General features: G+C 38.9%; 1 protein-coding gene across 1 annotated transcript; it reads right to left on the reverse strand.

Annotated features, from left to right (window-relative positions):
- Positions 1-4,361: 4,361 nt before the first annotated feature.
- TENT5A (terminal nucleotidyltransferase 5A) lies at positions 4,362-11,833 on the reverse strand. The gene is made up of 2 exons (XM_044074087.1): positions 9,826-11,833; positions 4,362-8,917 (listed from the first exon to the last, which is right to left on the reverse strand). Exons 1-2 carry the CDS (start codon positions 10,249-10,251, stop codon positions 8,138-8,140), a joined length of 1,206 nt encoding a protein of 401 aa, XP_043930022.1. The 5' UTR covers positions 10,252-11,833; the 3' UTR covers positions 4,362-8,137.
- Positions 11,834-25,996: the final 14,163 nt, after the last annotated feature.

A 25,996-nucleotide genomic window follows, 5' to 3' on the forward strand; every position in this document is an offset into this window, starting at 1 on the left:
AATGCATGCTAATGCAAAACCTGTTATTCTAGGAACTTCACAAGATGATTACAGAAATATTTAAAATCTGTTTCTGATTTTGAGAATTTGTGCTCCCATTATTTTTTGCTTTGTCAGGAATTCTTTTGCTTATAGGTTGAAATGTATGCCATAAGGTTCTGTACTGCTCAAATTACCGCCACTACACCACAGCAGTTTCATTTTCTTACCAATTCTCAAACAGTGGAGCCATTTTATTTTGGATGGAAAACCTAACATTACAAAATGTGAGGAACTGACAGATGTATATATTACTTACAGAAATTAAGGGAAAAGGTAAGCTTTAAGTAGAAATGTAATGTCATGGCCAGTAATATGAAATAGGTACAGGTGTCAAGATCACTACACTACATTACTTTAAGAAGTTATCTATTTTGTTGTACCACTGTCTTGTAAGGGTGATGGCAGCCCAATGCACTGAACCTGTCAATCAAAATGCATTTATTCCTTCATTAAGGTCAAACCACCCCTCAACAACAAGTAGTTGGTGTCTGGTTCCTGCACGCAGATCATTAGAAGAACAGTGTGCTGGGTACTGGGGAGTGAATATGGAGATTAAATATTACAGTCTCAGTGTTATGTGATAGGAGAAGAAACTACAAATATTAGTCTTTTTACTGCAGAGATGAGTTTATTACAGTTGTGTGCCATTCAGTAGACAGGCTATTAGTCTAAGCTAAAATGTGCAAATCCTCAGTAGAGTGCAACTTTAAAACTACAATACTCCTGAGGCTATAAAACACAAAAAGCAAATATGTTTGCAGAGGGCAAACCTCCTGCATCCCTTGATGTGGGGGGATGTCCATATAACCCTGACCTTTAAATATACCTATTCCAAAATCACGCTAACTCAGGGGAAAGGGAGAAAATGGAAAACAAATAGCTGTCACCTTATTTTTCCTTCCTATGTCCACACAATGCAGTCAATGTAGAACCTAGCCAGCCCATATGTAGTCAGCCACTGACAACAGGAAACTTGTAACCTTCCAGATTTGGTGGGACTACAGCAATGTGAAGGTTTCCCCAATAACATTATGCTGAGGACATCTTGTATAAGCCTAGATAAGCCCCAGTATTTCTTTTTCATAGTGAAAACTACAGAATATTAACCAAAGAATTAGGATCTTTTAGTTGGCATTAATATCGGTGTGTATGTGTGTGTGCATACCTCTCAACCTCTTAGCACAAAATATTTGGACAGAGCCTGATAGAATGGTGGGACCAAGCTATGAGTTTTTCTAATCATATCACCCAATTGATTAATGAGAATTATAGAACTATAGGTTGTATAAAAAGATTTATAAAGTCTAGGAAATCAAAAATGATGAAGTCAGATGGTGTAGTGATAAGTTGCTGTGATTGTAGTTACTTACACTAGAGCAAAACTTAAGTATGGATTAACAGTATGGAAACCCCATAAGACAATAAGCATGAGTAAACTAAAAAGAGTACAGTGGAAATATGCCAAGGGCATCCATGGATGTAAAAATTTAAGTTATTATGAAAAATTAAACTATCTGAATTTGTACAACATCTCCTATAGATATCTAGAGAAGATCTTATTCAAGTATATAGGGCATTTAGAGACCACTACCTCTGGGAATGTTTGGGGTTATCAAAAGGTACTAGAGAATCATCAGCAAACCTATGTACAAGATTCTATAGGAATGAGGATTGTACTAACTTGTTCTCTGACAAAGTAGCTGATGCAAGGAACAGACTACCAAATTACATTAAAGCAAGTGCTAGTTTAGATATTTGTAAGAACAGCCTGGACACTTATTATGGAAACAAGTATTTTGGCATATTGGCAACCTAGAAGGGCATTAATGCCCATGCTTGAAATATGTGTAGGTATGTATGTATGTATGCAAAGGCCCAAAAATAGGGACAGATTATAAATATTGCTTTTACAAACTTAGAAAGTTGCTAGACTAACAAGGGTTGTTTTAACATATGTTTTCTGAAGGATTTGAAGTCTGAAACCAAATGTATGCCTTTATTTAGTGAATTCAGTCCTCAGATCATCCCAGTGATTTGCCAGAAAACCACGAATTTTATGAGGAATAGACCAAAAATTTGAGCCAAAAATCTGGATAGTTGAAAGGTATGGTGTGGGTGCACTGGGAGAGGTGAAACATCAGTCTAGAAAACAATTCTCATTAGACTACTGCTGCTGTAATGGAAAAAACAATCCAGACAAAAAGTATTAAAATGGGAACAGAGCAATGCTAGCTTTATTCATGCCATTTATTCAATTACTTCTTTTCGCTTTCTATGCATAACTTCTCTTCAGTGAGCTTTCCCTGTGAATTTTAGTCTTGCTTAGTATTATATTAGCTTAATCTATTGAAATCAGGAAATCCAATTGCTATTTTATTTTAGACTATAAAGTATAACCTTTGGAAGAACCTTATTACTACAAGGAATTATATTTGGACGGAAACTCTGTAGATATGTTATTCAAATGGTGAAAGCATTTATGTAAATATTGTATATGTTTTGTGTCAATGTTGATAGAAATTGTGTAGAAATTATTTTTGTTTTTTCTGTAAATGTGTATGAAAAAGTTAAAAATAATAAAGATTTATTATTGAAAAAAAAGAAACAATTGAGTGAAACATGATATCCTAACACCAAATGAGAGGTTCATGTCTTCCATGACATCAGCTTGTTCAGTCAGTTTTAATGGAATCTGTGATCTTGTGGATTAGTCTTACAAAAATGTCACAACATTAGCAACCAGTTTCTTTATAAGAACTGTAACTATGGTCTAATGTGTGGCCACACCAAATTTAGCTCATGGCTAAGGCATTGGTCACTATTACTAGCATTGCTTTAACCCCTTCCCCCAATCAAATAAGGGTGCTGTCACCAGTTTGCTAGTAAAATCTACAAGTATTACCTGACATGGAATGAGTAGGGGTGGCTTTAGTAATGGCTGGCTGTACAGGTGGGCTAAGATGCCGGACCTGTCTTTTGTCTGCCTACACATTAGCAAGTACAAGAACCCAGCACCTTTCTCAACAAGTGCTGGTGATGTTCTAGCAAAAAGGTAGATTGTCATTTATCAGCGACATGGACAGTTACACAAATTCTTAAATGATTAATACCGGAAAACAATATGGTGCTGCGGTAGCGTTGTCGCCTCACAGTAAGACGTTATCCTGTTCAATCCTCAGCTAGAGTGTCTTCTGTGTAGAGACATGCGTGAATGGGTGTACCTTTGTTGAAGGTTGTGCGTCAGGGCCGGCAACTCGGCACATAAAAATTTACTGCCAATCATTAGCGGACCAGAGTTCTGCTGTGGTGACCCCTAACCGGGAAAAGCCGAAAGACACAACACAACAACAATTTTAATACAACAAAATCCACTGTTACTGGTGAATATATACTAGAATAGATAATGGTAAATGTCATCACGATCTCATAAACACAAGTGTGCAATACTGAGATGGCACCCTTCTCCTGACATAGTTGTCAATTACAACTGCGCTTTTACCATATAATTAAGCAGCAAGATGGTGGCACAGGGCAAATTATTTTTAGATGACTACAATTCAATGCACACAAGTTCAAAACTGGCAGTTATTAATTTAACATCATTAAAAAAAGAAGTCATTTTCATAGGATGTTTTTTTTTGGGGGGGGGCATCCTCCTCCCCTACTACAAAGTTATTCCAACTCCCAATACCCTATATACTCAGGAAAAATGTTTGATATTCGGCACTGTCTTTATTTAAAAAACAGGCACTCGTGCCACAATACAGCCAGAATTCAAAGATCCACTTTCAGAAATCTATATATTAACTTGCAGTAATCTGAAAATCTAAGCAGAGGAAGAGCTAGAGAGGGGGGACGAAGACAGAGACTCATGGATGTACTTACAAAATGACTAACATGTTACAGTAGAACTGTTCCCTTTTTGACTAGTAATACGCAACTCATCATTAAATCTGTAAATCCAAAAATGCAAAGCTCAAAAGTAAAAATGTTTAAGAAATGTAGATGTGCATATTCACATTCACAATGAATAGCAGATCTGTCACAAGACAACTCTCTGTCACTAAATTCAACCATCTTGAATTATTCCATAGCTCACCCTACAAAACTGCTTTCAGGTCACTTAGACTGCCTAGCAATATTCAGTCAATGTGTTTTGACAGAAACTTACATGGGGCTCTCCACTGTACCTTAACCAGCTACAATTTGCATCCTGAGACCCCCTCCCCTGAAAAAAGCTTTGACATTTTTTTCCACAAAATGTAAGCCTTTACATCATAAATGTAATTATTTAAAACACAAGAGACAGCAGACATGGATAGAGAAAAATAATATCATTTTTATTTACAAAAAATTCCAAATATTGGATGGTGTAAACACAATTCACAATCTGCTCCCTTTAGCACTGATGCAGACACTAAAGTCTTTAATATATGTGTTCCATCAACTCTTTGTTTCTTCTGACAGAGCTTTTAGTCAGTAAATTCCACCAAAGCAATCCAAGGAACAGACTGCTTCAACAGGATGCCATCAGAGAAGGCAGTGTTTATGTGATACTGAGAGGAACAAGAAACCACACAGAGCTGTCTTCATACTGCAGTAATATGTAGCACATGTGCCCAGTTGTCTGAGAACTCAAACGGCATGACTACTTTAATTTGCTACCAAGAATTACTGCAACAAACAAACAAACCAAAGGTACATTTTTAAGGAAGTTTCCTGCAAAACCAAACAGAACTGTATGAAAAGGTACAATGTCAATTTGACTCTCAGGCATAATTTCTTCAACTATTTAAAAATATGCATATGAAAAAAAAAACATACATATTCTTTATAGTGCACATCAGAAGACATTTACAGAACTTGCTTTAAACTACATTATGGAGTTTGGTTTCCCATATATTTTGGCCTGAAGTCTGGAGGTCAAACAACCAGAATGAAAATAACTGTTATCACTGATAGTTTCAGTCTGAAAGCTTATATGATGTGCTTCATAGGGTATGGGATGTTTTAATGTGCACCTGATTCACTAGTGCCATCTGGTGCTTTTCTGCTGTAATCACAGCACTGAAATGTCTGATAATTATATCTCACTGCATTTTATGAACTACTGTATGTGTGCAAATTAGTACTGCACATGGCTGACAGGTTTGAAATTAAACAGAAATGTGCTGTGCAGCTGTCCATAATGGATGATTGTCTGCTTTCGGAACAATGTCCTTCAGACAGCTCTCCCTCTGTAGGTAAGCTAAGCCTATAATTCACCCAAGGGGATTTGCAGTCTGTTTATATCATTAAGGGCTGCATTAAGCAACAATAATCACACCTCAGGAAAAAAGGGCAGAAGGACACACCATGAAAAAAAAAATCAAGATTTTATTTACAAATAATAATTGCTGCTTCTCTTTTACTTTCCCCCAGCAAACTAATAAAGTAACACAAATTTAATAGTCTAATGATGTAGTTTTCTGAAAGGTTGACAGGATTTTTTGCCATTCTCTTATTTCACCTGTGCTAAAATGGTGAGCGAGTGTATGTCTATGAGTGTGTGAGTATGTTCACATCTGTGTGTATACTTTTCTGCGACTGTGCTTTCATGCCATGTACTTTTCGTCAGACTTGCTATTTTACAGCAAAACAGCATTAAATCAGCTTGAAGCCTTGACATGCAAATGCAAGCTTCTACCTAATCATTCTGCTATAAGTCACCAAATACAATACTTTAAGAAAATATGAAAGGCATGAAAATGGAATTAAGGAAGTAGGGGAAAATCCCTAAAGAAAAACAACACCTTACTACAAGATACCCATTTCTTTTGGCTGTGACAATCTTTGGCTTGTAGACTTTTCTTTTGGAGGATGACTCTCTAGAATAGCAGCAGTTGTGGTTAAAAGGAATGTACCACATCACCAGCTGATCCTATTTCACCAGCGTACTCAATGTACTTCCACCCAAGCCTTGCACAGCAGCTGTCCAAGCTCTCAGCCCTCTTAAATTTTAATATGTACACATGTTCAGTGCTGCATTCTGAAAGAATGCACTATGAGAATTGTATTCCTTCCATGAAACAGTTTCAACAAATATACAACAGGGGAAATCTGCCAGAGACTATACATGTGTAAGGCAGGGTTATCAAGTAAATGGTGTGCCGTAGTGCAAATGCTTTAACAGTTTCCATACCACTCACAGGAAAGGTGCTACAGTAAACATACTGAAGTACTGCAAAATGTAATTTCATAGCCAAGGTAGTAAAAAACTGGTAAATATACTACTACTACTATATGATGCCCACCGTCTGTTTTTAAAATCACAATAATGTGGCCAAAACAATTATTTCATCCTTACATATATTGCTTTACAAATGATATTTGCCAGTACTTACTTTACCAGTTTAAATCGGCTTCCAGCAGAAAAGTCATTTTAATTCATGACTTGTAATATGATCTGTTTCTGTACAACACAGTGTATTCAGTGTGAGTTTGCCAAAGTACATACAGGCATTGATCCAACAACACAGTGGGTACATACTACAATAAAAGGTTATCATACTTGTCCAGATCTATAAAGCATAAAAATAGACATCCAGCAAACTTCAAACACCATGCAGTAGTTGGTGTTAAATGTGGTGCACCTTGTGAAATGAATGTTACTTGTTTGCCTTACAGATGCACCCAATCCAATCTAGTAAAACTGTAATATTTTATGTGGACTGTGCAAATCAATGTGCAGTAACACTTTTGTCTGCCCATTCACCAATATTAGTTTTAAACAAAAGGGAATATATTATGCATGGTCATGCTAGGAAAAAAGCAGACCACGTGGACTCAGCTTATAACTTTACAGGACCATATCTCCAGTCTTCACATTTTACTGTAGTACATACCTACCACAAGTACAGAATATGGTTGCCTAACGAGTGCATTAGAACTCCCAACAGGATAAAACTTTGCACACATTTTCTGCATCAGAAGACGGTGGTTCAAATGTAAAGAACTACAATCCAGTCCCCTCACAATCAGTTTCCTAGAAACATTTTCTGCACATTACCTCTGTGGCATTCTCTTGCACATTAAGCAACAAAAGCACCTTATTTAGATTTATCAAGATGCTGTTATCACATAACTGTAATACCTGCAAAACAGTAAATGTTTACACAGTAATTTCAATTGAAATATATCAGGTTTCTTCAGTTATGTTTTCACAAGCTTTAACTTTTGAGATGTGTCCCTGATGAAGCTCAGTTGGAATGAATCCACAAATACATAATTTTTACATTTTACAATATTCTAAAGTAAACAGGCACTTAAGAAATATATATGTAGAAAATATAGTAGTTTTATTGTCCATGTTACTTATTATTTCATAGTTTTAAATGTGGGCATTTTAACTGTGAACTCTTTGGTCCTTCACCGCACTTGGTTATTTGAGAAAGCTTTTTTTCTTGCACTTTCACATTCAAAAATGTGAAATTTCATTCAACTGGAAAATATCAGTTGCTCTTACATCAAATACTATACAATATTAGACCTATATTAGGACTTCTACATTCTCTCAAAAACACTCGACTTCAAACAAGCAACCTGTGCATTGTTCTATTTGATCAACCCATAACTAGCACCTGGGAGCCTCAAAATAGTGCCTTGACAGCTTGTAATATTTATCTCAACTCATATGCATTTATCCTACATTGAATCTTGAGAAACAGTGCACTGCAAGCTATATGCCTATTTTAGAAGCTCCCCCTTCCCAGATTTATCTTACTGACTATTTGACTTTCTAAGCTTCTCCACACTGAGTTTGTGGGAGCACATACAGCAGCCCACAATTTCAAAATGTCTCCAACATTTGCTTCTGGGGAAGCCTTGCACCTCCACTGAAAGGCCTCTATGCACTGGGCTGAATTCAAATTTTGATACATTTCTTTAGATCTTACTCTCAGGTATTGTAAAACCGACACAGTTTTAACAAGCTTAGAGTATAGAGCAGATCATCAACTGCACATAATACATACCCAATTTTTATTTCTGAGTGGGTCATCCCTCTTTCTATATACTGCATAACATTAAATTCCTTAAGAAGCAGCAAATGCCATCATTAATTGCAAGGTAGCCATGTTGAGTATGTGTGCTGTTGGCATGTGAACACTGGCTGAACCTGGGCAATATAATAATTGCTAAAGTTTGCATCTGCAACATATGGGGCTGGCTGGTAGTAACAGGTGACATTAGTGACACTAGGAAGTGCATTCTGCTCAGCCAGAACACGGATTGCTAGCATGGTGATAAGGTTTAGGGTCTGTCTCCTCTCATGTCCCATCAGACAAACTGTGCTTTCATTCACCACATCATACAGGGTCTTAAGGTAATCGTGTTTACGGTCCTCCAGTCCCACAAAATGATTTTGCAGGTAAGACTCCAACTTTTTCTGCTGCTCAGATATGTCAGAAAAATCTATGAAAAACCTGGAGCACATGTACCTTTGAAGTGATTTAATTTCTGTTTCAGAGGCAGCCTTGAAGTCTCTAACCAAGAGATTGCAATATTTAAGTAGCCCACCTCCTCTGATTTCCTCTGGATTTCGAGTGGCAATCACTTTGTTGCAAAGATGGTCAAAAGCTTCCTGGAAATCACCATACACGCTCTCACCAATTATAGTTGGATGGAATGTCTCAGTCATCGGGTGCTCAGAGCATTCATAAAAAAGTAAAAGTGAATCTAGTTTGATCTGGAAGGAGTCTACGCTGAATTCAAACTGCCTCCTCAAGGAATCCACAAATTTCAGTTCCACGTTTTTCCCACTATTATTGGATAATGAGATGAGGCTCCATCGATCAGAGTCGTTGCATACCTTCACCATTTTCTGTACATACGCATCCTGCAAATGAACATGCATACAATGTAAATTAAAATATACAAACTTCAGGTTCCTTGCCAACAACTTTGCAACATTTCTAATTTCAGGGTTATGTCTTTTCTTAAATGTGCTTATCATAACGAAAGACTGTGCATGAAGAAAAAATATGTTAAGTTTGTTAGGGCAATCACGAGATTCTGACATATTTAATATAGCACTTAACACTTACATTATGCGTTTCATTACGCCTTTCCATATTGTATTATGCTGCCTGATTTAGTGGAACTCGAACAAGGGATTAACGTTAGATAACACCTCAGTAATGTGAAGAATAAATCCAAACAGTATGGAAACAAAAGTAGGCTGATTGTGTAAAACACAGTCTAAAACATTTACCAGAATACTAAGCATAAGAGGAAACTTGTGTAATGTTGTTATTGTTGCACAAATCCCTCGAAGGTATAACCCCCAAACAAAATGAAATGCCCAACCTTTGCAAGACACTAACATCAGCACCACAAGGACAGAATGCACAGTCCATGTAACGACTGGTCCTGGTGGTGCATATAATATTGGACTACTCTTACCACTAGGTGTTTGATTAACGAGTTTTCCATACAAAAAAATATTCTGAACAAAACAACCATCTAAAAAAGCCAACACAAGAAAGTTGCAAACACTTAACATTAGAGTGTTACACTGGCCAGCGAGTTTGTACAAAATTTTTTTTTGGGGGGGGGGGTATCAGCTCCAAGGGACCTCCAGTCAAACTGTAACACAACAGTATCTTTCGTTTGGTTGTGTAGCTGCATGTGTTTAAGTTAAACAAAAAACATTCAGTCCTACTCCATATCCACTACTTTCCTTTACTACTTCTACCACTATCCCTTAAAGCGTGCCGCGCAATAATCGAAATATTTGTTTTTTACCTTCAGAGTCAGAGGTGTGATTTTTTCCTTGTTAACGCCTTCCGGCAGAAAATCCAAAAGACAGTCCAATACCACATCCTTGACCGTTTGAAATTCGGCTTCTCTTTTAAGTTCTGCACAGAAGATCAAGTCAAGGTCCTTATAGCCCAAGCCGCTGTCCTCGTGCAGGACGTGGCTGGCCGCAGAACCATTGAGCCGGACATCTCGAACGTTGATGTTTCTTTCTTCCAGTCTGCTCCTCACCACCTTCACTATCTGCTTGGGCTTCAGTTCCAGAGTAGGGAAGTTCCATCTGCCGTGAATTGGGATGGTTTCGTTTAATATACTATCTAGCCGCTGCACTTGCTCCCAGTTCAACACGCTGAAATTACTGCTTTCTCTATCAACGCAATCCCCACCGTTACTAATGGCTTCATCGTGGGCCATGGTAATTCCGGTTTTATCTTCAATTTGCAAAAGCTATCTGGATTGCGTTCCACTTTCCAATAACCTAATCCCTCTTATTCGCCGAGATCTGCGCTGGTCAGAGCAGATGGTGGTCCCTCTAGAGAGCTAACTTGCAAGGCTTCCTTTCCTTAAAATAGCATGGTCGCGTCCAAACACCTGTTGTACAGATTCCTGAAACGACCTGGATTTCTAATGATTTATGTAGTGCCAACTTTTCTTCTAGAATAATAATCTCTTGCAAAAATGAAGCCTTATTGCGCATGCTCTGCAAGGCTGGTTAATGCGCAGTTCTGGTGCCTTCGTTACTTACAGTAGCCTACTCTATAAGTCCAAAAGCTCATGCAGGCTCAGTCTCTGGAGCTTTTGCAGGTCTGCTCTTCAGTGATCCCAGTAGCCTTATATATGAGGGGGTTCCGGCTATGAGTCACTGCCTGTAGAGCACGCCTTTTCAGGCTGCGCAGTAGTTGCATTGGCGTTTGCCAGAATTACTTGTGGCTCGCTGTGGGACTCCAGGACGGCAGGAGTTGCTCGCTTATTCGGTTTAGACACTCACAGTATCACCGGAAAGAAGGCGGCGAATAGTGCTCAAGCTACCTCCACTATGAAGAACAACATAAGTGACCACTTCAGGAATAGAGGTTTACTACTAATGCAACATGTGTAACTTTATTTGATTTTTATTTATTTGCATATTAGGCATTTTTTTTGTCAGATTCAGACTGATATTCGGAAGATCTTTAAATCGTGCCTTTGAATTTACATTTGTCCTTGTAAGACGTGAAACTGATACCCTTTGTCGGTGGTGTACGGCAGACTTAGTTTAACTGAGTTTCTGCATTTGTCCAAAGTCAGCAACTTGTTAAACCGCAGTGCCTCTGTTCACCTTTATCACTATTTGTACAACAGCATTGAACAGAGTTTTCCCTTCACCGGTGAGGGCGACGAGAAGTCCCCAACCTCAAAGGATGACTTCTGCACTGGGAATGAGGTTTGCCCAAACTTCGGACTTTGAGTCGCACCGTGCCCCACCGCCGACTGCACTACCAGCACAATTTTATATTTCTGCTACTAGCCCTGCAGAAACGTAATACTACTACCACCACACACACGCACACTAAAAGCAGGATCCCACAAAAAGTGCCTTCTTGCCCGCTCGTGTCGGATTACCTGCCCCTGGGCCATCATCATTTTCCTAATCTGTCGAATGTCCGTCGGCAACAACCTACCTCCGACTTCTAAGTGTCCTGCTGACTTTTTGGCATACACCGAGTTGGAGGCAGTTGAAGGCTGCCCGTGTACAACAGCATAAATGGCACAGGTGCTGTCACACACCACACATCCTCATTAGTTGCGGAGTACCTGAAAGGAGAAACCAGCCACGAACTACCGAGAAGCCCTTACCATTCCTTCCTGCTGTAACTGGAAGCAGACCAGATCAGCATCCTATGAGTTAACTTTTTCCTCACTGGAAAACATTTCTCATGTCATACACCTAGCTTCTCCACACTGCGTTTAGCGCTGACAAAAGCACGCTTTGCCTATGACGGACAGAAAAACTGACCTGTCGAAAACGGCACACTGTTTCAGTCCCGGCCATAGTCACGCTTCCCAAAGTAAACATGTCCGGAAACGTGAGGTGGGATGATGGAGTATATAAAGGGATTGAAGAGCCTCCGACAGGCACTGCAGCGCTGTATCTGCTGCGTAACTCTTCCTAGAGCTTGCAATTTTACTGTTAGTACGCACTTTAACAATGACTATTATTTAATGTCGTCTATATTGTGAGTGGGAAAGAAGGCAGCCACTTATTTTTCACAAAAGATAATTTGTTCCCAAAAAGTAGCTACAGCCATATATGTATTACTCTACTTCTTGCTTTGCATAATACGTGCGATCCACAACCGTGAGAAAGCATTCTAGTGCCTGAAGCGCAGTGACCTGATTACCAATAGGGAAAAAAAAAAAACTTGTTATGCACACTTCTCACGCCAAAGAGGTGCGCAATAGTGCGGTTCATGAAGGAGCGTTCGGGTTATGTGTCCAGACGTGCATGTTAAGAAATTCACCTCATAAGAAAAGCTCAATAGCAAAATCTTGACATGCATGCCCGAGCATATATAAGAGGATGGCTTATGATCAGGAAGAAATTATCAAAATTCTTAGTACTGCAAGTAGCTGTACGTGTTACCCATTCCATACATACCTCTCAAATTGCAAAAGATGGAAAATTAAAGACTCTTGAAAATTTGGTACATTCAGTCCAAAATTTTGACACCTAATTAGCATACAGTTTATTTAATAAATAGCATTAGGCCTCCCACTTTCACAAATACCTTAAAATGTTGCTTTCAAAGTCTTTGCAAAGTTTTTGCATCAGAAGAATCAATGGAATTATAAAGTCTGCAACTTGAGAAAGAGATTTATGTTTCTTGGAGATACTGTAGCCATCAGCATGGATGCATACCCATGCACAGCAGGATATCCTGTCAGCATGCATCAGTGATTGTTGTATGTAAGCAACGTCCATAGGTCTCAACCTCTTAAGAGGCCAATGTGGAACACAGACCCTAGCAATGTGTGATGAACAGTCAAAATGCGGAGCACCCTATTTTCACACTGCGTGGAAACGCACCGGTTCCATGGGACCTGGTTGAAGTGGGCTTTCTGCCAGAAGTGCTAAGTGAATATTGTATATTTTTTAAACTGAATAGGACACACATCAAATAAAACAAAGTCAGCAGAAACCATTGATAAAATGCAATATACAGACAGTGTGGTTCAGACAGCAGTGACCTGTTTCCATTAATTATGATGTACACAACCTGGGGAAGATACTTTTACCTTCATAAGCAAAGATACTACATTTTGTATCAGTCAAGTTAGCTAGACAGCTGCTTACCCCTAGTACCTTTATTCATGTTGGTCATAAACAAATTCTTTCCACTTGGCTTTTCTCCTATTCTTCCAAGTTATGATTCACCCACATGCCGGACCCAAAAATACCTGCATCTTCTCCCTCACTATGTTAACTCCCAATCAATTCTTCCATTTGACCAACCCTCCTGGGAACTTCTTGATTTCTTCAAATAAAAGCTCTGCTTTTTCGGAAAAGTACTCCATTCCCAAGCTAAATCATGACCCCCAAATCTGTCATCTTACCCTTTTGTCACACATTTGATGTCACTACAAACCTTTCCTCCTAAACATTGAATGTACTATGCCTCTTAGATGTCTTCTGCTTTTCAATCAGTCAATGTTACCCCATTGATAATGTACTGTCCTTAAATTGCTGCCCATACATTCTTCAGAAAATGACTTGTTGTTTTCAACTGTTGCCAATTATAGCCAAAAAAGTCTAGTTTTACAAAACACATTCCTAATATGTAGGCATGTTTTGGACAGCACTATTTATTAGACCCTAGTTTAAAATGTTCTAAGCATTCTGTGTTGTTGCACCTGTAACATTTCTACAATATGCTCACAAAGAATGCACTCACTTGAGTACACTAAGTATGGCTAGCTAAACCCTAGGTTCCTACCTCTGTTCATTACTTTAACATTCAAGTCTGTCTAAAGTCACAGTTCCCACCATGACTACAAAGTAACATTTCTTTTTTCTCTTCTCTCCAAGAGTGCATCTCTCCCTGCCCTCATCCCTGCACCTCTGTCCATAATGTGGTCCTCAGAGATGACTGCCTTACAAGTAAACGTAATTGCACTGCCTTATTTACCTGAATTGATGGTATGTTGGGAAACAGCCACAAGACGTTTGATAAATGCCCTTTATTAACTTTGTCCCTGGTTTACTCCATTTTATCTTGACACTTTTATTGCACCAGGGTGAACCTGTCAAAATCCTGGCATCATACTGGCAATGTCCTAATTGCTGTTTCTATGTGGGTCTATATATAAACAAATACACAACTTATGTTAAAAAAATCAGAAGGAAAATTACAAGTCTGGAGATCTTAGCCCCTAAACTTCTATTTGAGTAACTATGATTTCCTATAAAAGCAAATCTTATTTAAATGAAAGTGCACTCTAAAGACTGTTACTGGCACCTTCAGAGCAGGTATTCAAACACCCAGGGGGGATCTAGCAGTGCATCGAGAACATGTATTGAATTATGTCCAACTAGGTCAGCTAAGCAGTCTATTGTGTCCAGCAAAGTACAGCCTCAGAATAACAATACACTTACGTATAAAAAGCAGGAACCAAGCCCAGCAGACTCTGTTCTTCATTGCAAGATCCCTAAAGTTACAAAGCAGAGCAACTGCTGCTCATTGTGGAACAGTGGACTTAATCGATTACAAATGCAGAGCATTCCACACAATCTGGAGCACTTGGCTGCTCAGGCAACATCTTGGGTTTCATGGGTGTGCTTCCCACCATCTTCCCTTTTAACGAGGTTGCTCCACCTTGCATTAGTGAGTCTTGTACCCCTTTACCCAGCCCATTGGCACACACCCCTTTTTAAACCTAAGTCACTTGAAATACCAGCAGGTGTTCTGCACCTGTGTCACTTGTTCAGCTAGAATAACCTGTGTGAGTTAACATTTACTTACTAACAGTAAACAGTAATGCTGCAGTACAGGTAAACAGTACACTTTAGATGAAAAGTTGCTGCTTGTGTGTGTGTGTGTGTGTGTGTGTGTGTGTGTGTGTGTGTGTGTGTGTGTGTTTGTGTTCCTGTGTGTGTGTGTATACTGCAATGGGCATGTGCCACATCCAGAATATCTTTCTCTGCCTTGCAGACAGGCTCTGGCTTTCATGCAATACTGAAATGGAAATCAGAAAATAAGTACATTTTAAAGTAAAAAAAATCCAGTTGGTTAACTTGTTAGATTGACAAGTATGTTATATTGCTATATTATATTTACATGTAGTACATTGTGGTTGCAGTGTGTCATTATTATTATTATTATTATTATTATTATTATTACTATTAATATTACAGAGATGTGTAACTCTTACAGATGGATGTCATCATATGAATGCCTGAAAATCTGAATCCTAATATTAAGAATCAGTGTCATTTTTTTGCCTCATCTCTGAGGTACAGTGACTTCAGAGTTGGTGTACTTTGAAGCTGGGCTGTACAGGGCAAAGCCCTTTACATGAAGGATGTAGGAAGGTGCAGTCCACTTGCAAACATAGCTTTAAAAAACTTTACAATTTAGTTTTAGGACTTCTATTATTAGTCCTCAAATCTGTGTTGGGAGCCTACTTTTAAAGATGTAGAGACAGTGTGGCTGTTCAGAGGTATATTTTACATTACTTGGCAGGCTGTTTATGTTTTATGAATAGCCATATTAATTTATAATTATTATATTTAGACAGAAAAAAAGCAGTTAATATTTGAATAAGAAAACACTAATTAGTTATTTATAAAGTCTAGTGTAAGTATATAAGGAACTGAAAGATGGCATAAAATGTGCATTGGGATAAAATATTTTCTTACTTTTTATAAATCATGTTATTTTTTCACTTACTATTTGGAGCTGTGACATTAAAAAGTGCATGTGCTTATAATCATAAGCATCTTGAAGTCTGCCATAACATTGCCAAATAACACTCACTTTAAAGTCATGCTGTATCAATGCTAACAATTAAAACAGGTTTGGCCTGCATACAATGTACAGAAAACTAGTTGGCTATTTTTTTTTTAATTTTCAAGTAAAAAAGAAAGAAAGGAATTTCCTTTGCTTTCCTGTGTGCATGAGTACCAGCACAGACAGATTCATTAAATGGTTTCACATTTTTTTGTTTTGTTTTTTCCAATAATTCAGCCAAGTCACAGCCCCTCCTTTCTTTCTACTTCTTATAGTCTGTCAGTGAATACACCAATGATGTGGTTTATGAATGCAGTCATAGCTCTGGTAATGTGGAACAGTAAGAGGTGAAAATTTAAAGTTTCTTCTGAAATGTCTGGTTACTACAAAAAAATTGAAATTTAAATGGGCCGGGCAGAACTTCATGGCACCCTGTTATTTCAGGTTATAATTCTGGATTTTCTGGCAAGTATCAGATAGTTACAATGTATGTATCTATGCACTACAAAAGCAGAGAAAATGAACTGCTGTAGCTCCTTGAAAGCTGTAACACACATTTATTGTGGTCACTGCAGAAAAACATCTATAAACTGTTATACTCTTTGTTCAGATTTTCTTTTTTTTTCCCTAGAAAAAAGAAAATAAAAAAGTCTGAACAAAGAGTTTAATGGATTCCTACAATCTTCTGCAGTAGCCGCTGACCTGTGTTAATGCATTAGCTCGAGTAGAAACAACAGTTGTTAGAGGTGCTTAACAATAGCTTGCTAAGTACTTTTCTGACATCAGAAAGACAGTTAAACACTGTATTTTCCTTGATTTTGGAGCATAATAATGGCATTCCATGTACTACGGTTCACATTGTGGAAAACTACAACTTTGTTAAGCACCTGACAGCACTGTTTAATTCCAGCTTCTCTCAAGAACATTAAAAACAGCCAGTGCCAGCATTCACAACATAGCTGCAATACATTAAAAATGCATTCTTCCCTGGTATTTAATAGTTGCACATATAATAAATCAAAACCAAAACAATTTCATAGCAATTAAGTATAATTACACATTTTACTCAAGTAACATCAGAAAAGTACCTTAACAAAGTATTCATAAAGTGTGTCTCTACATTTTATGTAATGTCTGTTTCATTAAAGCCTAACTTCTTACATATTAACTACTGCAATCCCGAGATTCAGTAAGGTTCCATGCAGGAATAGCAACATGGCAGAGCACCATGCATAGTAATGAAGACGCACTGCTTCTGCTCCTAAATGGACATGGAGCATAGACAAGTGCAGGGTGTGTGTCTGAGAGCAGAGCTCTCACAATATACACGCCCCTGCACTCAGAAAATGCTGCCAGACAATTATAATGAGCGAGAACGCTCACAGGAGGCTGCATGCCTCCCAAATGTACAAATCATCACAGAATGTCCACATGTCATGCCCATACAGCACCCCAATTGTCCTGGCAAATCACTGGGATGATCTCAGGATTGAAGTCGGTAAATAATGCATACATTTCAGTGTCCGATTTCAAATACGTCATAAAACATATATTAAAACAAATCCTGTTACCCAAGCAACTGTCCCAAGATTATAAGAGCAATAATGAAAAGATGTCCATAGTTGTACCACAATTTGTCAAGCTTTGTGCAGCTAGTTTGCCTGAAGAGGTTGAGCGGTATGGGGGGGTTGCTAGGATGTTTGCCAAATGTGCAGATGCATGCAGGAATCCACAGCAATAAGTGAAACCTGTCCCTTCCAAGAGAAAATAGCAGTAGAGAATTTATTTTTATCAAACAGATTAAATTTAACCATAGGTGCGTGCGTTTGCCCATTACGTAGCTACTCATACTGTAGCATAAATGTCACAAGAAGAAAAATAGCAAGATAGATGCAATTGAAGCAGTACTGCAATATTGTAGTGGTCAGAGCGTTTTCTTTGCAAGCAGTCATTCCCAGTTCAATTCTTACTGTAGTAAATTCCATTTTCCATGTGAAATCACCTTATGAACATTTTTTTTTTGCTGTATAACCTACTAAATAACATATATTTGTGAACTGGATTACTGCATTAAATGCAGATGCGAGGTGTCATTGTAATAATGTGGTAAAATCCACAGATAAACACAAGTTCCCCATACAGTATATGTACACATCAATCAGGGATACGAAATGAAGGTATAATGTGTAATGAATGATAAATCCATTGAGTGTCCAAATCCACCACTTTCCCAAGAGGCATGTTTAACTTCTGTCTAAATTGGTGCGGGCGCAAGCGGGAGTAAGCAGTTTTAAGCAGTAGTAAGTGGGTTTAAGCCCATTTGTGTGGGGGTAAGCAATGCGCACGCAGGTTAAGCAATATTGAAGTTAACTCCCTGTAAGTGTATTTAACTAGAAGTTAGCATTGCTTACCACCACGCAAACCCACTTACAACTGCTTAAAAGTGCCTTAATCATGCTGTATCCAACAGCCGCTGTAAATGCCCAGCAACAAAGTAAACAGCCCTTGAACACAGGACCCTATACACTACAGTCAGAGTAGTTAACCAGTAGGTCATCACAGCAGCACATATGACTGAGTTATCCCCAAACAGATCCTCACTATAGCAAAATCACAATTTACATGTGAAAGGAATCTATATACAGTTTTATGTTGTATAACCTACTGCATAACATAAATATGTGAACTGGAGTACTGCATTATGTCCAGATGTGAGGTGTCATTGTAATAAAGTGTTGAAATCCCCCAATAAACACAAGGACCCCATACAGTATACATACACATGAATCATGGATCTGAGCAAATATATAGCATGTAATGAATGATAAATCAATGCCAAACAGCAAATAGTGTGCAGATTTAAAATTAAGCAATGCAAAGCATTGCACATCCTTGCTTGCTAGGTGTAAGCAATGTGTAGGCCAGCTAAATTAATCTGCCCATTGGTATACCCCTTTAAGCAATGCCAACCTTAGGTAAGCAGGTTTGCCCGTAGTGTAGCATTTTTAAAACCATCCAATCATGGCAGAGTGTGGGAAATTGGCCCTATTTAAACCCCACAGGTGGGAATACATCTCATAACCTGTTGAAGCTTCCTCCTGTAGGCACTATGGCTAGTGTGGGTAAAGGATCGCCCTTCTGGGTGCAGTGCTGGGGCATCCAGGCGTCCAAAGTAATTGCAGGACTCCTTGTTAAAGACCATGACCAGAGACTGCTGCAGGGCCAGTACCAGGGTTCCCAATATAAAGCAGAAGCCTGGGACCGTCTCGCCCGTGACCTCACCAGTTCCACTGGCATCCCTCGAACTGGTGAGCAGGTCAGGCATCACTATGCCCGACTTGAAACAGAGGAAGAGGGAGCTCTTGGATCAGTGGATCCAAGAAGCTAGGCAGACGGGTGATGTCCCAGCCTTGTGTAAGTATCATTCTACTACCTGTTTAATAATTGCCAGCTCATGTATATTATGGATAGGTATGGCTAAATATTCCTCTTATGTCTTTGACAGCAGCAGATGAGCGGGCTGTGAATCGGGAAGCCCGTGCCTCTAAGCTGCAGAGGCTGCATCACAAGGCAGGTTAGTAATAATCTTGCATGTACTGTCATAAGAAATAAATCTAAAAGTAGTAGAAAGTTAATTGCCAGTATAAAACCTGTATTGTGTATGGCATGTACTGAATAAACCAGACAATATGGCAGGAAGAGTCTCATATAGGTTGTATGTAAATAAAAGGTTAACAGCCTGGCAGTAAAGGTCTAACTCCTGGACTGCTTGTGTTTACTCTGGTATCATATGGTAATGTAGTGTTGCAATCTCTTAATAGTACTGTTGTATTAAGCACTATTACCCACACTGTGCTACATAAATAAAACGTGTAGGAATGTTTGTATATGACTGTTGTAATCACAAGGTCATATTGTACAACTGAGAGAGACTTAGAAAAGAGTGAAAAGATAGACAACATAACCCAAATGGCACACTCAACTGAGACGTGAAGTGGTGTGTTTTTAGCACACAAAGCCATGGTTTGAATCCTGGGAGTGGTAGTAAGCTGCATGCAGAATCATACCCCACAACTGTACAGATATTGTCAGAAAGTCCAGATAATTGGTGTAAGTCCCCTGGCTGTCACCCTGTCCCCCTGGTAAATCAGTGGGATGATCCGAGAAGTTTAGGCAGCAAATAATGACATACAACTGATTGTCAGACATCATAACTGTCAAAAATATATCTATAAGAACAAACCTGTCACTCTAGCAACTCACCAAAGTGTTATGAGAGTAATAAGCAAAGTATGTCCCATCTCCACCCCCCATGTTGTGAAGCTGTGACCAGAGTGTGTGCAGTAACAGAGTGAGATGTATGTGCGTAATAATAATGTGGAATCTGGTAATATGTGTGGCAACGTTCAGGTAGTGTTAACAAACATTCTCCCCACAGGTCTGGCAGATAAGAAAACTGTGCCTAGAAATAAAAGATTGAAATCCTGGACATGTACTGTTTAGTCTGGTACTGCATGGCATTGTTAGTGTTGCAGTATCTCTGAATAATAAGGTATTACTCATCACCATCATCCACACAGTGCTACATAATAAAAATGTCTAGGAAACTCTGTATGAGTGTTGTAATTACAAGGTCAGATTGTACAACCATGGGAGACTTATAGACAGAAATCAGAGAAAAGATACACAGCAATATTTATCTAGCACACTCAACTGTGATGTACACTGTTTTACTTTTAGCAGACACAGCCATGGTTCGAATCCTGGGAGAGGTAGTAAGCTGTATGCAGAATCATACATCTCAACTGTACAGATCTGTCCAGAATGTCCAGATAATTGGTCCATATCTGCTGCCTGTTTCCCTGTCCCCCTGGCATATTAGCGTGATGATCTCTGACATTTAGGCAGCATTTGATGTCATATAACTGTCAGTTCTATAAATATTTGGAAAATGTATATGAAAACAAACCTGTCATTGCAAAAACTCACCAAAGGTTTATGAGTGCAATAGTCATTTCACCTGCTTGTTGTCAAGACATGCCTAGAGTGTGTGCAATAAGAGATGGAGAGGTATGTGCATAACATTAATCTGGAATCTGGGAATATGTGTAGAAACAGTCAGGTAGTGTTAACAAACAATACCTCCACAGGTATGCCAGGTAAGAGGTGTATAGTGCAGGTAAAAAACAGTTCATGAACATAATTGTCTACAACCATGCCACTGTTCAAACTAAGGCCACAGGGTAGTGTAATAATACATGTAAGGTACAGATCACAGCACTGACTAAGAAAGTAATGAGAACTGCAGGGATATACAAGTTAATTGACATCTTTCTCTCCCCCCACCATATCTGCAACAATAAACTAAATACACAACTCAATCAGTATGTGTACAATTAAATCTACTGTTGGGACAAATGTCCTATTGTTTGATAAATATTGAAATTTCATTCTGTGCATGTGCTATGTTGAAATACTCCCACATTGGTGGCATGCTGCAATCAATGTACCCGCATGCTGTTGTAATGGCCACTGTGGTTCCATATATGCATGTGTTCTGTTTGCTATGAAACTGTTCCATATCTGGTGTTTTGGGTTAATGGGAATATCTATGCATGCTGTTATACCTAATCCTGGAATGTGTTAACTATTACTAACCCACATAAGTTTTAAAATTGAAACACTATAGCACGTTTGGGAAGTCCGGTCCCAGCGGACCCACTTCTCCCACCTCATCTAGCTGTGGCACCGGGCACCAGCACATCTGGGGCCCACCCCGGGACCTCCTTGTCTGCTTGTCCGTCACCACCTTTAGGTGGAACTGCCTCAGGGGATGGGGCTTGCCCCCCCCTGGGAGCGGGCAGGGACAGGATATTGTCACCCATCATCAGGTCCGGGGTCTGATGCATAGCGAGCTCTTCAGGGAGTTTGGAGATCTGCTATGTCAGCTTGAGGGCTACGTGGTGCATGTAGAGGGTCAGCCTACCCCTCCTACCCAGCCCCCAGCAAAACCACATTTGGGGCTGTGAAGGTGCAGTGGTGACTGCCCATGGGTGGGGACCTCAGTCCCACTGTTTCCACTAGTGGACTCATGGGTTTCTGAATTCCAGACACCCCTCCCCATCCAAGGTGTTTACCCCCCACATGTCATATACCGCCCCTATATGCTGTCTTGTCTGTCTTCTCTGTTATCCTAGCCAACCTACCTCCCCAAATATACCTATCCCTCCCCAACATCCTACTCTCACCTTTAAAAAAAGGGCAATCTGTTCCCCAAAAAAAAACCTTGCCCCATACATAGCTGTCCATTTCGCACACATGTCCACTGGACACATGTAATCTGGTATATTTGGCTTCACAACATATTATTGTTGTCCTCACCCCTCTCTCAGGAGTATGAGTATCCAAATCTACCTCCAAATCAGTGTATATGCACAGCTGTTGCTGTAGAAGAAATGGGCAGCTATGGACCTTCCCTACACCTGTCCTGCACATCCCTAGCTATTTTCCCCTACTGTCTTTCCCTCTTTGTGCCCCTTTTTCCCCACGTTCCTATTAACCATTTTTCTTTTCTTTTAAAGAAAGTAGCATGGGGGTAAGCACTTTTAAGCAGCAGAAAGCAGGTTTAAGCCTGTTTGAACAGGGGTAAGCAATGTCTACACAGGATAACCAATCTAGAGGCTAACTGACTGTAAACATATTTAACCAGAAGTTAGCATTGCTTACCGTTGTGCAAATCCGCACAAATCTTACAACTGCTTAAAAGTGCCTTAATCACTCTGTATCCAATGGCCCTTGTTCTGCCAAGCAACAAAATGATCAGCCTTTGCAAGTTTCAAACCCAGGACCCTGCACACCATACCCAAAGTGATTTACCACTAAACAATGTCAGATATACATAACCTTGATGTTTTCACAAACATCATCCTGCACAGTCATTCAGCAGTACAGAAAATGTATTTATACATGTAGATGTGTGTGTGTGTGTGTGTGTGTGTGTGTGTGTGTGTGTGTGTGTGTGTGTGTGTGTGTGTGTATATATGTATATATATATATATATATATATATATATATATATATATATATATATATATATATATATATATATATATATATATATATATATATATATATATATATATATATATATATATATATATATATATATATGTATATATATGTATATATATATATATATATATATATATATATATATATATGGGTCTACCTGAGATGAGTCGCAAGCCATTTGATCATATGACCTGTTGACCATTTGGTGATAGGCAGATTTGCCCCCTCCCAATGTTGATATATATATATATATATCTATATATATATATATATATATATATAAATAACTATATATATATATATATATATATATATATATATATACAGGTATATATTTATAGATATAAAAGAGAACGCAACAAATACATATATGACCAAAGGCACCATTAATGGGGGTGAGTGGGCCCAAGCTAAGTACCTCTTGTACTTATTGATATCATTCCCTCCCCCACAGCCTAACAGATCTGCCTTGGAACACAATACCAACACTTGCAAGTCCTATACCCAGGACCCTATGCAACATAGCCACAAGAATTTAACAGTAATCCATCCCACCTGTATGATGTCAGAATGGTATCAATAACATATCATGCAGTACACTCTGGCTACCATAGGTAATGTACAATGTGGAAGCAATAAACATTCCAATGATACATAGGTAATGTACAATGTGGAAGCAATAAACATTACAATGATACATATGCACACACACACATATATGCATATATATATATATATATATATATATATATATATATATATATATATATATATATATATATATATATATATATATATGCATATACACATACACACACATAGATATGTATAGGAAGATACATATTTATAGGGTGCACAGCATATTGAACAGCCAGTTGTAGTACTTGACAATGGGATAGATGATGTGAAATGATTTATAAGTGCATCAGGTGTTGTTGTAATGATGTCCAGCTGAGCAACTGCTATGGACAATAGTGTCTGTCCCTGTGGCAGTGGGCCATACCTGTCAACTGTGCAGATCAGCACTGATTGACAAGATGTAAGCCATCATAGTGTGTGTTGTGTAATGCAAGACATATATATTAGTGTGGCCAATAGCTGGTGGTGGAAGTAATGCTGTTATGATGGACATGTAGGTTCCAGAGCCCATCCCTTACAGAACAGTCATGTTAACGTGCAAGAAGGAGAGTTAGAGAGTGTGGACCTGATGTCTGAATGCACCCTACATATATATATATATATATATGTATATATATATCTAGGGTCTATATTAGAATATATTATTATATTAGAACACCAAACGTTCAAAATCAATTTTTTTCCTAAGGAAAGAATTTGGTTGTCCATTTCTGTTGCTTCGTTATTTTCAGCGCTGTGGTGTAAAGTTACGGGTTGGGTTCAGATAAGTGTGCGATTGTGTGGACATCAGAGTTTGTGTGGGTTAGGTGAGTTAAAGTTAGGGCGCAGGTCAGGTAAGTGTGCGATTGTGTGGATGTGAGGGTTAGGGTGGGGCAGGTGAGTTAGGGTTAGGGTGCGGGTGAGGTGACTGTGCGATAGTGACGGACCTTAGGCTTAGGGTTTGGGTTAAGGTAAGTGGATAGTTAGTGGTGTATGTATAGTTTAGTGTAGGGTTAGGTGTAAGAGTTTAGGTGTATGTGTGTGGATTGCTGTTTGTTTGGTGTGCTTGTGTTGTGTGTATGTGTTTTGGAACAGAAAATTTTTTCCCTAGGAAAAAATTCACTGTTCTGAATCTTCGATGTTTTATATTTTCGATTCATATTAGAACACTCAAAATTTTGAATGTTCATTGTATTAATATAGACCCTATATATACATGTATGTCTACAGATATACAGACACCTATATATATATATATATATATATATATATATATATATATATATATATATATATATATATATATATATATATACATATATATATATTTGTATATGTGTGTGTGTCTACATATATGCAAACACACACACATATTTATATAAATACATGTCCCCAACTGTTGAATACAGTGCTGCATGATATGTGTGCGGGAACATCACACATATCAATACACACACACACACACACATATATATATATATATATATATATATATATATATATATATATATATATATATATAGAGAGTGAGAGAGATACAGCAGTAAGTGTGTGTAAAATGGATGGCTATGTCAAGTGTGAACCCCATGTTGGGAACACATTGCCCTTGTTTGTGAAGGTGGGATTGGTAATTTGGGGAATGTAGCAGGTATATTTGTAGAGGTAGCTTGGGTTGGAAGATAGAGAAGACAGCATACAGGGGCAGAATATGACATGTGGTGGGTAAACACCCTGGATGGGGAGTGTTGTCTGTGATGTGGAAGCCCATGAGCCCCCATATGGAAACAATGGGACCAAGGTCCCCACCCATGGGCAGTCACAACATCAGCTTCACAGCCTTGAAGATTCCTGGGCTGGGGGCTGAGCAGGGGGAGCATGCGGACCCTGTGAGTGTGTACTGAGGGCCTCAAGGTGCTGTAGCACATCCAACAAGTCTCTGTGAAATTCCCTATGCATCAGACCCTGGACCTGACTTTGAGTGACAGGATCCTGTCTGTGTGTGCTCAGGGGGGTGAACACCATCCTCTGAGGTGGTTCCACCTAAAGGTAGTGCAGGACCAGTAGATGAGGAGGCCGCAGGGTGGGTCCCACATGTGATGTGCCAGGTAATATGGCCAGATGAAGTGGGAGAGTTGGTTCTGCTGGCAACTGTTCCCCAAACATGCTATTGTGTCACTATTATAGAACATATGTGGATAGTAATAGTCCACACATTCCCAGGTCATGTCTAACAGCATGCATAGATATCCCCATTAACACAAAACAACAGATATGCAGCAGTCACATAGCAAACAGGACATATGCATGTATGGAACCATAGTGGTCCTTACAGTGGCATGCAGGTGACGTTGTCCATAACAGGCCACCAATGATAGTGTCCCCACAGGGAACATGACTATAAACACATAGCACAAAGTGTTGTACAATACGATATATGTCCCAACAGTAGGTCTTCTGTAGACATACCTGTTGAGTTGTGTGAT

This window comes from Protopterus annectens, chromosome 1.part1, assembly GCF_019279795.1.
Source record: "Protopterus annectens isolate FY-2018-M chromosome 1.part1, PAN1.0, whole genome shotgun sequence".
In the NCBI taxonomy this organism is placed as follows: domain Eukaryota; kingdom Metazoa; phylum Chordata; order Ceratodontiformes; family Protopteridae; genus Protopterus; species Protopterus annectens.

What these genes read in the sequence shown, in the direction of transcription:
- TENT5A (XM_044074087.1), bottom strand. Translation starts at nt 10,251, where the DNA reads ATGGCCCACGATGAAGCCATTAGTAACGGTGGGGATTGCGTTGATAGA. An exon ending in TCACACCTCTGACTCTGAAG is followed by an intron (nt 8,918 to 9,825) that starts GTAAAAAACAAA and finishes GTTCATTTGCAG; the next exon opens with GATGCGTATGTACAGAAAAT.